Source organism: Balaenoptera physalus (genome assembly GCF_965194825.1).
Source record: "Balaenoptera physalus genome assembly, chromosome: 20".
Classification (NCBI taxonomy): Eukaryota; Metazoa; Chordata; class Mammalia; order Artiodactyla; family Balaenopteridae; genus Balaenoptera; species Balaenoptera physalus.
The window spans coordinates 57,243,431-57,258,888 of NC_138901.1; the positions used below are offsets into that span (position 1 = coordinate 57,243,431).

General features: G+C 52.9%; 2 protein-coding genes across 4 annotated transcripts in view; both read right to left on the reverse strand.

Annotated features, from left to right (window-relative positions):
- Positions 1–1,367: 1,367 nt before the first annotated feature.
- On the reverse strand, positions 1,368–9,928 carry MFSD6L (major facilitator superfamily domain containing 6 like). Of its 2 annotated transcripts, none has more exons than XM_082441394.1 (2): positions 2,821–9,928; positions 1,368–1,454 (listed from the first exon to the last, which is right to left on the reverse strand). In XM_082441394.1, exon 1 carries the CDS (start codon positions 9,749–9,751, stop codon positions 7,964–7,966), a length of 1,788 nt encoding a protein of 595 aa, XP_082297520.1. In that variant the 5' UTR covers positions 9,752–9,928; the 3' UTR covers positions 1,368–1,454; positions 2,821–7,963. The 2 variants fall into 2 exon arrangements, with proteins under 2 accessions (XP_082297520.1, XP_082297519.1); XM_082441393.1 differs by lacking the exon at positions 1,368–1,454 and having other exon boundaries at positions 4,348–4,468; positions 7,478–9,928.
- A 115-nt stretch (positions 9,929–10,043) lies between these two features.
- The window catches only part of PIK3R6 (phosphoinositide-3-kinase regulatory subunit 6), a 37,141-nt gene continuing 31,726 nt past the window's right edge, over positions 10,044–15,458 (reverse strand). For both annotated transcript variants that reach the window (XM_082441387.1, XM_082441386.1), the window contains 2 exons: positions 13,418–13,530; positions 10,044–12,850 (listed from right to left, as the gene is read on the reverse strand). In XM_082441387.1, the coding sequence (XP_082297513.1) occupies positions 12,697–12,850; positions 13,418–13,530 (267 nt within the window). In that variant the 3' untranslated portion in view covers positions 10,044–12,696. The remainder of the gene's footprint in view (positions 12,851–13,417; positions 13,531–15,458) is intronic.

A 15,458-nucleotide genomic window follows, 5' to 3' on the forward strand; every position in this document is an offset into this window, starting at 1 on the left:
GGGTCTTCGTTGCTGCGCACAGGCTTTCGCTAGTTGCCGCGAGCAGGGGCTACTCTTCATTGCTGTGCGTGGTCTTCTCATTGCGGTGGCTTCTCCTGTTGCAGAGCACAGGCTCTAGGCGCAAGGCCTTCAGTAGTTGTGGCTCACGGCCTCTAGAGCGCAGGCTCAGTAGTTGTGGGGCACGGGCTTAGTTGCTCCGCGGCATGTGGGATCTTCCCGGACTAGGGCTCGAACCCGTGTCCCCTGCATTGACGGGGGAATTCTTAACCACTGCGCCACCAGGGAAGCCCCGACCTGCCTCTTTAAAAAAAAATTTTTTTTTTAATTGTGGTAAAACATAAAATTGACCATCTCAAACATTTGTAAGTATACAGTTCAGTGGTGTTAAATCCATTCACACGGTTGTGCAACCAACCTCCAGACTCTTTCATCTTGGAAAACTAAAACCCTATACCCATAAACACCACCTCCCATTTCCCCCTGCCCCCAGCCCTGGTAACAACCATTCTACTTACTGTCTGTATGAGTTTGACCACTGTAGGTACCTCATGTTGTCTCCAAGCCAGGTTTGTTTGCCCGACGTGCAGCGAGCCAAACGCTGAGACGCTGAGGTTTGCACCAGAAAAAGGGTTTATTCACGAGGCCGGAAGACGGGAGAACTGATCTCAACTCCACCTCCTTGAAGGCAAGGGCCTTGAGGTATTTATGGGATAAAGAAGCAGGGTGGTCTGAGGTGTGGGGAGTGTGGGGAAAGGGGATTGGAAATAAGAAAAAGGTGAGGCAGTCGTCCTTCTGCGCTGGTGCAGGTGCAGCTAAGTTACAGGCTTCCTCATGAGACGTATGTTTAGAAAAAGGCAGGATTTTTCGTTTCCTTGTAACAGTGTACAAGGGTTCCAATTTCTCCATATCTTTGTCAACACCTGTTATTTTCTGGTTCTTTTGTTTCTGGTCTTTTGTTTTTTTGTTTTTGTTTTTTTGATAGCAACCATCCACAATGGGTATCTCATCATGGTTTCGGTTTGCATTTCCCTAATGATTATAGACGTGGAGCATCTTTTCATGTGTTTGTTGGCCATTTGTATATACTCTTAGGAGAAATGTCTATTCAAGTCCTTTGCCTATATTTATAATTGGGTTGTTTGTTTTTTGTTGTTAAGTTGTAGGAGTTCGTTCTTTATACTGGATATTAACCTCTTGTCTGATGTAGGATTTGCAAATATCCTCTCCCATTCCATAGGCTGCCTTTTGCTCTGTTGATTGTATGCTTTGATGCTACACGTGCCTGTTTGCAAACTTTGTCCTCCACCTGTAAACCCCATCATGTTTCCATTGGTGGACGTCATGATGCTGGTGGTGGGCCCCAGTTTGGATGTAGTAATGGTACCCGGTATCTCTTCTCTCCTCTCCCAGGTCACCTTGCTTAGATTCCTTTGATTGTAGTAAGGCAAAGATTTCTGGGCACCAAGTAACACAGAAGAGTTCATTTTAAAAAATGGTTTTGTTTTCTAAATGCTTCTTTAGTCTCTATCCAAGAAAATGCCAAGCATATTCAGATATTACCCCCTCTGTGGAAGACAGTATTTCTTTAAATGTCCTGAGCCCCCGAGTTGGTCTGGCTCACCAGCCCCTGGGACAGACACAGCCAAGTATGTTTGCTGCCCACAACTGGCATGGTGGCAGCTGTTGTGAGGGGGGAAGGCATTCAGATACCTCTCACAACTTTCCTTAGAAATGGTGGCCCCGCGTGGCCATTATTTATGGCAGGTTCAGTAGTGACACCACCCAACCAGAGCTCTCTCACCTAATTCACCCCACTGAGGGCAAGCATCTCACTATTCTCCAATGGAAACCTTGAAAGCCTCTACAACCTCCAAGCAAAAGAGTCTCTCCTGGGACTTCCCTGGTGGCGCAGTGGTTAAGAATCCGCCTGCCAATGCAGGGGATATGGGTTCGAGCCCTGCTCTGGGAAGATCCCACATGCCACGGAGCAACTAAGCCCGTGCGCCACAACTACTGAGCCTGCGCTCTAGAGCCCGTGAGCCACAACTACTGAGCCCGCGTGCCACAACTACTGAAGCCTGTGAGCCTAGAGCCCGTGCTCCGCAACTAGAGAAGCCACAGCAATGAGAAGCCAACGCACCACAACAAAGAGTAGCCCCTGCTCGCGGCAACTAGAGAAAGCCCGCGCACAGCAATGAAGACCCAACGCAGCCAAAAATAAATAAATAAATAAATAAATTTAAAAAAAAAGATTCTCTCCTTACTGGAAGTCTAGTCTCTTTTCTGGGAAAAGGGCACACAGATTTTAATATATCTTGCCAAGAACAATAGAAAGAGGCAGTTTGTCGATGCCACCTGCTTCCGGAGAGAAAGGAAGAGGTCGTATCTTGGTGGTATCAGAGGGTCTCAGGTTTTTCCCAAAGGTGACAAATCCTCCCATCTTTTTCCATCGGTAGGGGGTGAAGGCTGGTGAAAGCAGAGTAATTGGTAAACGCTGGTGAGGCCCTCACTGCAGGCATCCAGATATAAACAGGTGAGACTCGAGGGGCAGCCAGGGTTGGAGGGATGGGGGCTGAGGAGCAGGAGGTGAGGACCTGTGAAGCTGATATTATTCCTATCAAGGCTGTGATCCCATATGGCCATCAGCCCTGGGATCTTCAAGTGGTACATGCAGTCTTTTGTCCTGTTTCTTTCACACTTACAGGGACTCCCACCCAACCTGACCAAGACCAAAGTAGCATAAGGGTAGCTTGTCTCCTCAGGAAGAAATACCAGCGGCTGTTCTGAGCTGGCAGGGCCGCTGGTACTTGTGTCTCTTACCTGCCAAGTCCACTGCAAACCCTGCAGCCATCACCTCTCCGAAGTCCTTCTCCTGGAGGTGTCCTATCTCTCACTCAAAGCCAGCTCAACAGTGGCACCTGATCCTTGTTTTTTTTTTTTTTTTTCCTGTAGTTCCCAGCTTCAAGATCTAAAGGGTCCTCAGGGAGCTGGCCTCACCCTGAACTGGAGCTTTGGGAAGGGCCTGGGCCCATGTTTGCCAAAGGAAGCCAGGCGGGTGTTTCCCCGTGTGTTTGGTGCCCCCTGGTGGAACACTTCTGAATTGCGGGCCGACTCCCTTCCTTCCTGTCCTGGTTTGTTCTCCGCGGTCCCAGCTCACGGCCCTCAGCTTATGGCCCTCGCACTCCATGTGGAGGTAGAAAATGGCCTCTCTGGCCCGAGAGGATGCCCTCATCCCGGGCACAGGGTAGAGGGGATGCAGGAGTCCAAGGTTGCAGCCTATGATGGTTGACGTGTGCAGAGCTGGAATTTGGATGCTGCTAGGAGGGAGTTCCCTGCGCTGAAGGTGCCTGCCTGGGCCTCCCCCTTCCACCGCAGACCCCCACCCACAGGCTCGCAATTCCAGCCCCCAGGGACCGCCCCTCGGGTTCATCCCATCACTCCTCTGGAGCCCTGGTTTTGAGGGCAGAGGGTCAGTCTAGGGCTGGGACTTAGGGCTCCACGTGGCCATGCTGCACAGCAGACCAGGGGCTCAGTGCCAGGTTCAGGGAAGGAAATAAACATTCATTCAGTGCATCCCTCGGGTTCCAGGACGCCATGCCGTTCTGCTGGATGAGAAGGGCCGAGGCTCAAAGGAAGAGATCATGTCCAGTCAAACGGCACAATTTGGAAGATCATGGAGGCCAAGGCCCTTGTTTATCAGACTTGGAAGGTGAGACCTTGGAAGGATAAGTGTTTGCCCGAGGGGTCACATCTTAAGCTTCACTTCTGTAACAGAAGACACCTCACCACATCACCCTCCCATCACAGATCACAGGCTCCCAGGGTCCAGAGGAACTGCAGTCCAGTCCAAACTCATGTCTCCAAGCTATTTCCCAACCAGACTTGAAAAGAGAGTCAGGTTTCCTGAACATTGCTCTGGAAAAGCCCTCTGATTTTGGAAATGTCTTCTGCTCTGCCTCACATCACAAGTATCACCAAACAGCCATATCCCTGGTCTCGGTGACAGTCATCCATTGTGGAAGGGACCTAGCAGGCTTAGGAGTAATGTTTTTTCTGTATTGTCTTTCATTTTTATGATATAGGCACTGGTTTTCTGTCATTCTGGACTCTGCCCTTTCTACATACTTTTTCCCTCATCACATGGGTTCAAAATTGCAAAATCATCTGTGATCCTTGATACCTCCTTCTTCCTTAACCTCCACATCATTAGTCGATCAATAACCAAGGGCTATATTGTTGATTCCATCTCTGAAACTCCTTTGCATACTGCATTAGTCTTCTCCGGCTGCCATAATAAAATACCATGGGCTGGGTGGTTTAAAACCACAGACATTTATTTTCTCACAGTTCTGGAGGCTAGAAGTCCATGGTCAAATTGCTGGCGAATTCAATTTCTGGTGAGGCCTCTCTTCCTGGCTTGTAGACAGTGGTCTTCTCCATGTGTCCTCACGTGGCCTTTCTTCTTGCACTGGTGGAGAGAGAGGGAGAGAGAGAGAGAAAGAAAGAGGGAAGGAGAGATGGAGGGAGGGAGGGAGAGGGAGAGAGAGCTCTCAGGTGTCTCCTTTTCCTCTTATAAAGACACCAATCCCATCGGATTAGGGCCCCACCCTATGACCTCATTTAACCCTAATTACCTCCCAAAGGCCTTATCTCCAAATACCATCACATTGGCAGTTAGGGCTTCAACATATGAGTTTGGAGGGGACACAATTCAATCTGTGGCACATACATTGTCACATCATTAGATCATCACATGCTTCTGAGATGCAGCCCCCTTCCTGCCCAGACAATTGCAATGGTCTGTCCAAAACAGACATCCCAGCCCTGACGGAGCTCCCGCAACCCAGACCCATTGTTCACGGTGCAACCCGCAAGAGACAGTCTAAACTTTCAGTGCCTCTCAACTGGCTGGTAAAATCTTCACTTCCAGAAAGCAGTGTGAATATTCAGAGGAAGGACCATGAGATTGGGTTCAATCTATGTTCCACCATCCAAATAGTCATGACCCTGAGCAGCTAAGTCGGTTAACCTCTCTGAGCCTCAGTTTCCCCTGCTGTAAAATGAGCATTTGTGTGGTGAGAATTATGAGCGTGACATGTGCAGGTGTCAGGCACAGAGGGGGTGGGCATGGTTCAACCTGTGTGAATTCCCTTTCCCTTAGGGTGATATTGAGGGTGTCCACAATCTGACTCCAACCCATGTCTCCAACCTATTTTCCACAACTCCTCATACAAAATCCACAAGCAAGTTTAGTGTCTTGTCCCCGCCATGCCCCTGCCTGGTCATCACCCGCTACCCTTGTAGAATAGCCTCTCCACTTATCTGAGCCAGTTTCAACATACAGCTTGAGCAGGTGGGCTCAAACAGATCTGGTTTTGAATTTTAACCTCCTGAGCCTTAGTTGCTTCACCTGTAAAATGAGTGGATGCTCTGACTTAATGAGATAGCTTTGTAGCACGGATACCCTCGATTCTTGCCAATCTGGGTGTGGGAGCCCAGATTTGTCCCTGAGTCGAAAAGGTCACCCAGAAAACTACCAACATTGGTGTTTTCCAAGCTTCTTCTAGGGAACACTAGTTCTGCAAGATAGTGATTTGTGTACCTGGAAGAAGGTTGTGATACGTGTTATGTCAGGGGAATTACAGGGCCAACAAAGTTAAACAAATTTGTTGGCTATAGGGCTTTCCAGAGTCTTTCTTTGCTAATATGTATTGTAAGTTTCTAAGAGGTGACATCATTTACATAATTTCTTAAATTGTTTGGCACAGAATTCTTTTTTAATGCCCCCACCCCCCTCCCTGCTAGGATCAAGTGTTCTGCAAACTCACCTGGGAAATGAAGGTTTAAGTAAGGCTGAGCAGAAAGGTTAATGGCTCATCCAATATTTACTTTCCTCTTAGCCGGAACTAAGATGTGTTAGAACTCAGTATCTCTGATAGCCACGAGGCTGCGAGCTAAGGATTTCATTTGCTTTTAACTTTATGATGCTGAACTGATCTAGCGGCTGGTTACTAGCGTAAAAGTCACACCTCTGAGGTCTAAGTCTTTGTGACCCGATCCTTCCTTCGATATGCAGGCCTATTTCATCATCTCCATGAGGTTTTCTCCCAGCATTCAACCATCACGCCTGCCCCACACTTCCTGAAACACTGTTTGAACTTCTCACTTGACATTCAGCTTGTCTTGTCTTGTTCTGTGTGTGTATATATGTTTTCTGTTGGTCCTGCTGGCTGCCCCTTGTCCCTGGTTCCTGGAAGGCAGCCTCTAAATCCTTGGAATTTCCTGAGTTATAAGAGTGTCTTTGTTATTTTTGGTGGGTCTCTCTGGACCACACCCGTGTTTATGCTGATGGGTGACTCCGGGAGGGCCCCTGGTTTATGTTAATGAAGTAACTAGTGAGGGACCCTAATGCTAATGAGATAACTGGGAAGGGAACTGCTGTGCCAGAAAGAGCAACCACGTGATTAAATAGAAGTTTGCGGCTTTGAGCCCTGTGACAACAGCCTGACTTCTGGGAAGGGGACAGGGGCTGAAGATTGAGTGACAGACCAATGACTCAATGAACCATGCTGATGTAATGGAAACCACGGATGCCAGAGTCTCCCGGGGTGGCGATGCTCCGTGTATTTGCACACATCCGTGGCTCAGAGGTGGTGGATTCTGACCCCGTGGAGAGAGGACGTGGCCGCTTCACGTTTGGGACCCTCCAGACCTCACTCTATGTGTCTCTTCTTTTGGCTGGTTCTGGTTTGTCTCTTTTGGCTATAATAAAACTGTAATCATTCGTGTAGTACTTTCATAGGTTCTGTGAGTCATTCTAGTGAATTATTGAACCTGAGGGGGAAAGTGGGAACCCCAAATTTGTAGCCAGTTGGTCAGAAGTGAGGGTGGCCCTGGGGACCCCCGAATTTGTGGCTGGTGTCTGAATCCAGCCTTGGGAACTACTGGCATGGCGGAAAATGCACCAGATCTGCGGGAAGGAGATCAGGGCCCTGGAGGTGTTTCCTCCAGTGACCCAATGTGTGACTTTTCTGAGACTCTGTTTTCTTGCTTGTAAAATGCAGTGAACAACTTTGATTTATTCATAGGTTTGTTGTGGGAGGTCCAATGGCACAGGTACTAGCATCCTAGCCCTAAGGAGGCTGCCGAACCCTCACGAAGCAGATGCAAAAAGTCTCCCATGTGCTCTTGAAAGGTGGAGCCTGCAAAATGGGAGTCCAAAGGACGTGAAATGGCTCTTGCTCTCATCTAAGTATGGAAGACGAATCTAAGGATCTTATTTTGGTGACGCACACGTCTGAGAGTAAGAATGAAAACCTACTCACCTCCACCCCCTATCCCCCCCCAACACACATTACACTTCCTATCATTTTCTCTTCTTGGAGACTTAAGTACCTGGGTGTGAGTGTGGGCACCTGTGTATCAGTGGAGAGAGAGAGACAGAGAGAAGAGTTTCGGTTCTCATTACCATCCTTACCTGCCCACGGCATGGCTTTTACAGGCTCGGGCTCAAGCCTTAGGATCCACAGGAATGTACGTGACTCATCGAAGCCTGCTGCCCCCTCCGCCGACTGAGTTCTGCAGTTCCATCGCCTTCCCAGCCCCGTCAGTTTCACCTGAGCAGTTCAGCAGTGACTGAAATCAACAGCACCACGCAAAGCTCTTGCAAACCGCATGCGCCAAAGGAGAGCGACCACAAAGGGAAATTTTTTGTTTTTTAGCAAATGTATTCTTGCTCCATTATTTTAAAAAGACTGAACAGCCAAAAGTTAAATCTCCTTTTACTACAGAAGTAAAGAAAACCATGCGATGAGGTGATCCCGTGGGGCTTTGGCACAGACGTGCTTCTCTCTCCCCAGGCTCCCTGCCGTCTTGGCAGGACTCGTGGGGTTTGCCCTCAGCAGGCTATAAGTGCTGTCCGTCCCTTTGGCTCCTTCCCAGATCACCGCATCCTGACTGTCTCTCAGCCACTCCAGTCTGAGTGTTCGTCCCTCATGGCCTTCACAAGCCAGTCCCGTTCGGTCCCCTGCTCAGAGTCACTCGTGTCACTGGCCTCCACGGCCAGCAGCTTAGAGTAGTTGATTTTCCGCTCTTGGGGCAGTCTGGGCTGGATGGACAGGAACAAGGCCAGCCAGAGCAACAGGACCACGCAGCAGGCCCGGTAGAGCACAGCTAAGCTGAAGCTCATCACCATGAAGCCCCCAACGAAGCTGCCCAGGCTGGCCCCGCCCCCATAAAAGTGGCTTCGGAACATGGCACTCAGAGGTCTCTCTGTTCCTGGAGTGGCCAGATGCTCTATGGAGGCCCCGACTGCCCACCACAGAGCCCCGTGGCTGATGGCGCTCAAGATCTGAGCGGGGAGGACGGACCACCAGCTCCAGAGGAAAGAGAAATACAGCAGCTGCCCCGCCAGGCAGCCCAGCCCTAGCCCCACCGTGCCCACCCTGGACAGCTTCCTAAGCAACGGAGTTTTGAGAGGATGAAGTAGAATTTCCCCCAGCCAGCCCAGGGCCACTGAGAAGCCCATGACCAGCTCGCTGCTCCCGTGGTCTTTCATGTGCCAGAACAGGAAGTTCTGCACGGTGCTGGTGGCGGTTCCTATCAAGAATACAGTGAGGGCGAGGGTGATGAGGCGGGGGTCACCGCCTACGAGAGACAGGGCTTTGACCATTTTGTAGCTGGGCTCCCACCGCCTGCAGACGGGGACGGGAAAGGCAATGCTCACCAGTAAAGCCAGGGTGCTGACCAGTGAGTAGCCGTAGAAATGCACTACACCCCGGGGGCCATTTGTCGTCAGGAAGCAGTCCAGCTGCCCCACCAAGGCTGAGATGCCACACACGCCTGCCGACATGCCCAGCAGCCTCCAGATCCACAGGCTTCTGTAGCGGTCAGTGGCGTCCACAAAATCCAGGTATTCATAAAGGCTGTCATCTGCCACCTGCTCCAGAGGGGATGTCAGCAGCTCCCAGAACACCATGGAGCCCAGGGAGAGGATGAAAGTCCACCGCAACCCTTCCAAGGAGAGGTCGAAGGCCCCCGCCATCCCCTTGGCTGCCGACTGGTTGGCCGGACTTGCCAACGCCATACCCCCAGCAAGCAAAGGGAGGGCAGGGCTGACCACCCTAAAAGCACCTTCCTGGGGATTATCTTTCACTCTTGAAGTAATAGGATGGAGGAGAACTCGGGATGTGGTCCTGGTTCCTTGGATGGAGCCCACAAAGGAGCTGGGCAGACGACTGAAAGGTTCTTGGCCACTTTCGCCAGGCCCTCCTCTGAAGCCATCGGCTGGGGCGACCCCAGTACTCCTCTCGGCTGGGAGGCTGGGCGCTGGGTGGTTCGGAGCTGGCTCTGGGGCGGAGGTGACGTTCACAGTGAGTGCGACCCCCGGTGGTGGGACCGTGGCGGTCACACTGTGGCTTCCATTACACGAGCGGTACCCTGGGTCTCTGTCCAAGGGCGGCACCAGGACCATCAACAGGCTGGCTCCCACCGAGCCGAGCAGCGAGCCTATCAGAAGCACCCTCCGCTTCTGGTAGCTTTTGGCCAGGAAGGCACAGAAGGGAGCCCAGAAGGCTGCGATCAGGTGCTTGGTTCCCATTAGGATGCCCACCCAGGGCGCGGCCAAGCCCAGCTGCCGCAGGTAGAGGGTCAGGAACGGGGTCACGCAGGCATCCCGGACCCCGCACACCAGATGGAAGAACCTGGCCACCCCCAGCGCCCTGCTGATGTCCCACTGGGGGTTGGCGCTCATGGCTGCCCGGCTCCGTCAGACCCGGGCGGGCGGAGGGCGCGGCGGGGCGCGGGGCGGGCGCGGCGTCATGTCCCCTGAAGGGAGGCGGGCAGCGAGCCGCACGGCACCTCCAGCCTCCGGCGGCGCCGCGGTCACCGGGTCAACGGCCGCCCCCACCCCACGTCCGGCCACCGGCCCGGAAGTGGCCCCGCCCGGAGGGCGCCGCCCCTAAGGGGCGGGGCCGGCGCACCTGCGGGCCGCACCTGCCACGCCCCACGGCCTTTGTCGCCGCACCTGCCAGACATGCGCAGGTGCGGGAGGGTCGCGGGCTGAGGCCTGCAGGGTGCGCTCGAGGCCACCCCCAGGGCCCCCGCGTAGCCCACGGTGCTGAGTTAGATCCCTGAACTGCTTCAGGCAAGTAAAACTTGGCTGGGGAGGAGCGAGAGTGGAATTCATGATATGCCCCCCTGCCCCGTGTTCTTTAGGTCTTTACTCATGGGCCCCCTGATCAAGGACGACCCCGTTTCCCTCAGGGACCGTCCCTGTCTACCCTCGCTGACAAACCACCGCCCCCCACCCCACGCCCAGACTCACACTCTCCCCTTCCCTGCTTATTTTCCTCCGTGGTACGCATCGCTGTCAGACACACTACCGGTTTCTGTTTCACGGCTCTATCTTGTTGATTGTCTGTCTCCATTGGAATCAAAGTGCTATTTTTGTCCCCAGGGCCTAGAACTGTTTGATTGGATGTGAGCTGCCTCTGGAAGAGGCACGACCTTAGGTGACACGGTTTTCTTAAGTGGAGACAATCCCCAGAGAGGGACTGACAGCTGAGGGTGGTCTCGAGGTGGCAGCTCCTCCAGGCAGCCCCGTCCAGCACCCACCCTCAAGCCCACCGCCGGCCAACGTTACGCATGTACTGGATCATTTTAATCTACACCTGAGAGTGCCTAGTTGTCCATTTGGGGAATACATACGCCAGAGGTGGTTAGCTAACATTTCATCCAAAAGTCACGCTCCAGAGGCAGTGAATATAAGCACGTTAATGATCTCAGATCAACGGAAGTGGATTCATTAATTATCCCGAGAGATATTGGCAAAATTTCATTGGTGAAATTCGTGGTGTCCAAGTCACATGGATTGTTTATAACTTTTGGAGGCATTTCCTCCCTTGGTGAACAGGATTAAGAATCCGGAGATTCCAGCAGTCCAGACCCTTTGGAAGGGAAGACTTTACTTTGAGATGGCCCAGCGTCCAGCCACCCAGTGTCCTTGCGTGAATGTTTCAAGCAAGGTTTGTTCGGAGCACCTAATTTGACTGAGGGTGGGGATGAGGAGGGCTACTTGCCAATGCATATCTGAGTGTGCAGCAGAATTTGGTCTATGACGTACTTTCTTTGTAAGCTGGTGGAGAGATTGTTGGGGGAGAAGGCCCAGAGCCCTCACCTAACTGTAACAGCTGGTAAACCCTGCAGCTCTTTATTTCAAGAACCTAGTACTTGTTGCCCAAATTGATATGAATCAATTTACATAACCCCAATGACAGAAAAAGAAAATCTAGCCATGTTCAGATAAACTCACTCGAATTCAGTGATATCAGTCATTTCCCGTTTAAAACCACCTCAGTTACATTCAGGGCTGTCCCTAGTCCCTCTCCTCCCTGGGCTCCGCGGGGGCAGCTTCGGTGGAGGACCGCACATCCATCAACTTCTCGGTCTTCACCTGTCCAGGGTGGATCGCCACTGAGGGGCAGGGATTTCACCACGTAGTGTCCATCAAGGTGCCTGCGGTCCACATCCAGGCTTCAGGTCCTGTGGTCCCTGTAGCCACTCATGGCTGCACCTCTTACCTTGGGCTTGTTTGCTTTCAACTACCTGGGGAAAACCGTACCTGCTTCCTGTGCCCACAGAGGTGCTGGGACTCTCTTTAAGCTTGCTCTTGGGCCCATCTGCCTAGGCCCCCAGGCAGCCCCTCTTACACCATGCCCCTAGGCTCTGAGAATGTGCTCTGAGACCTGCCCCCACTCCCAGGGCAATAAGGCCAAAAGGGAAGTGCCTACCTCTCCACTCTTGGGTCCCAAAATTGGAAGGGACTCTTCCATCCCACTGCCACCATCCCCTGGAATTGCCCAGGTGATAGGTATGGACTTAACATCTGGATAACATCTGGACTTAACATCTGAACTCAAAAGCCAAGAATTTGGATGCCTTTAACCTCTGGCTCCTCTGAAATGAGCCTGCATTCCCCCCTCCGTTCTGGGGACATCTCCGGTCAGGAGGCCCTCAGTGAACGCGAACGAGGAGGGGGCCGGGCAGGTGGACGGAACACACCAGTGAATGTTTCACCAAGCTCTTACCTGGGCCTAAGCAGAGTCATTACGTTAGACTACGCAGTGCCTCTGCTCTCTACTAAAACACAAGTATTGCTCGATATAGATGAGAGCAGAAAGATTTTAGTGTGCATTTATTGAATCTGACATTTCCTCTCAACCGGGAGAGACGCCTGCCTGGGAGTGGGCGAGGTGGGCAGTGGCCCGCTAGAGGGAAGGGAACAAACTGGGCGGGAGGGGCTGCCACTGCCCACGTCCTGTTTGCCCCAGGCCACGGGGCCCCAGGCCACGGGACAGCAGCTCTCACCTTGGTTTTAAGGGCAGGGTGGGGAGCTTGAGTGGGAGAGGCAGGGATTGGAAATCAACGAAGGAGTGGACACAGGCGCAAGGAGCTAGGCTTTGTGTGCACAGCTTGGCCAGGGCCTCCTCGGCCCTTCGTGTGGGCCCTGCTCCGTCGCACCCGCCACGGCCAGCTCCCTGTGCTCCTGGGACTTGCTGGCTTTTAGGTGTGGCTGGAAGCCGCCCCAGGGAGCCTTGTTCTAGACGTTGGTGTGAGTGTTTGGGGCGGGTGGGGTAGTGTATCCTTCCTCTCGGGCCCGCCGCTCTCAGACTCAGCGATTCTGCAGCCCCTTTGGGCTCACTGGACGATGCCAGAGAACGTGTTGATGGGCATTAGAAGGGGCTTGGCCTTGGCTTTGGTTCTTTCCATCTCCTCCGGGTGTGAGCTGAGCCCCAGCGCCTTGGATTTCTGGGCCCCAGAACACGGCTCTGGGCAGGGAGCAACCTCGAACCTGTGGGCGGAGAGAGGCCAGCTCAGGAGACCCGTCTCAGGGGTCAGATCTGCTGGGCATTTTAAACGTAGCCCCTTTATTGTCGGGTCTAGACAAGGGGGCTCCGCAGAGGGAAGAGGAAGAGTCAGAACGAGAAGGAGCGCCCTGAGCCTGGGGCGAGCGCGCGGAGAGGAGGTTACGCCTGAATGGGTCACCCTGTGTGCCTGCCTGACCCAAATACACCTCCCCGGGGGACACCAGTAAGTGTCGTGTTAACTGGCTCGTAGCTGCCACGGAAGGGCAGCCCGTGTTGGGGGGCCAGTGCCAGCACAGGGGGTTGGATCAGGAGGCCTGCAGGCTGAGCATTTGTAGAAGAATCTCGGGAACACTTAATCTCAGCTACTGCCCAGGGTCAGCCGTCATTTGCTCTTCTTCCTGGATTTAAGTCATCACCTGAGTCCACACCCATCAGGGATACCTGCCTGGCCCACCACCCACCCCGACAAGGCGTTCAGGGCTCGAGGCAAGAGCGGGGGCGGGGCCGGCAGCCGGGAAGCTTTGCCCCAGGGGCACGGAGCCCAGCCTCACCTGGCCACGTCCCTGTACATGCGGCAACTGTCCTTGTCCAGCAACAGTGTCAGCAGCCTCTGGTCCTGGCTTTGGATCCGGATGTTAGCCGTCCGGAAGGTGTTTGTCACCGTCTGCAACAGAGACAGCTTGGGGGGCATCACCTTGGTAACAGATGGCCCAGCCAACACCTCCTAGCCTGGAGTCGTGTGTGTTTCAGTTCAGTACACAAGGGTCCCGCCTCTCTTCTTGCAAGTGACCCTGAGTAGTGACGAGCCTGCGTAAGACGCTTCTAGGCTGCCCTGGTCCTTGGCTCTCCCATCATTTCCGCAGTTCTTTTTCCCACCTGTTGTCCTTAATTTCAAACACAACCTGGGATGCTACAGCTAGAGCTTGCCAGGTGCTGAAGTGACCTGAGCACCTTCTATTTGACAGGCATGTTATGTATGGAATTTGGGGATACTTCAGGGTTTTTATAAGCCCTGACCCCTGTACTCAGTGTTGGATTGCGTACAAAATTATTTCCCTGGGGCAGAGACAGAGGGTCTGGAAAACAGCCACCTATCCCCATGACTCAGACTAAGCCTGTACCAGTTTGTACCATGGGGCTAGTTACATCCTCTGCACGGGGAACCCGGGTCAAGGTGTTCCCACCTTTCACACCCACAGCCCTGCGCAGCTTCTCCAGAAAGTACCAGGAGCAGAGGAAAGCAGCCCCGAGGCAGCCCTCCAACCTGTGACCTGAGGGGGCTGCTCCCGAGAGACCCCTCCCCCGGACAGAGAATGTAGAGCATCCTGGGCTCCAGGTAGGGCACTGAGGGCCTTTCCGGTCACTGGCCCACAGCACATGCGGACAGCAGCTTTGCATGATGCACCACCACAGAGCATTGGAGTTTCTAGAGCCTTAAACTCCATCTCATTCAAGTATTCTCAACCCTGGAGTCACCTTTCCAAAAGATAAAATTAGAAATTCTGATCTAAGTGGTCTGGAGTCCAGCCCCGGCCTGGGCATTTTTCATAAGCTCCCTATTGTAGGCAGGGCTGATCCACTTTCCTGCTGTCAAACAGCAGAGGGACAAACAGAGCCTCAACCTGGGGGGTCAAGCATGTCCAGGCATTTCTGCTGGACTTTTGTGGGGTGGAAGGTGGGCTTGGCTGCCAGGAGTCTATGGGCAGAGTGTGTAAGAATCTCCCGGGAGACTCTACACCCAGACCACTGGGCTTCTCATCCTGGCTCTGCCACTTATTAGCCGTGTGACCTCGGACATGATTCTTAATCACTCTGTGCTTTTGTTTCTCACCTACTGAGAAAAAAATATGGTAATACTAGCAACTACCTTGTAGGTTGCAAGACAGTACAGAGGTAAAAGGGAACTCGCCACGGTGGTAAGTTTAGATTTTCAAAAAGCTCACAACCAGGTTATTTAAAGAGGTCATTAAAAATAGAAACCGTGGTAAGGAACTGACTTTGAAAGAGGAAATACATAGAGGTAAATGGGTCCACCCTGGAACCTGAAGCTCAAATACACAGCTGTCCTGTTGCAAGATCTCAGCTCAATACAAAGCTCTCAGCTCGTCAGAGCGCTCCTCCAGTGCATAGGCTGCCCCAGGAACAATGAACTCTGGTTAGAGGTGAGATCCTGCATAGGTGGAGGCTGGGTCAGATGATCAGGGAACATCTAGCCAGCTCCTGCTGTGGGCCATTCCCACGGTGAGTGCTGGAAAGACGGAGATAGGGCCTGAGCCACGAGATCACGTCATTGACAGTTTTGCAAATGCTTCAGTGGCTGTGTCCCCAGGGCTCTGGGGGAGCACAGAGGTGGGGTCCCTAGCTCTCCGGGGAGTGGGAAATGGGGAGTGGGGTGGAGGAGGTGGAGGGAAGGGCCTCCTGGGGGAGGTAACACCTGAGTTTCATCTTGAAAGAGAAATAGGGGTTATGAAAGGAAGATGGGGAAGAGAAAGGGAGGAAGGGGGTTTCAGGCCAAGCAAAGCGCGTGAACAAAGGCACAGAGGAAGGTCTGCCAGTACACTTCCAAATGTAACCGAGCAGGACACTATGGGA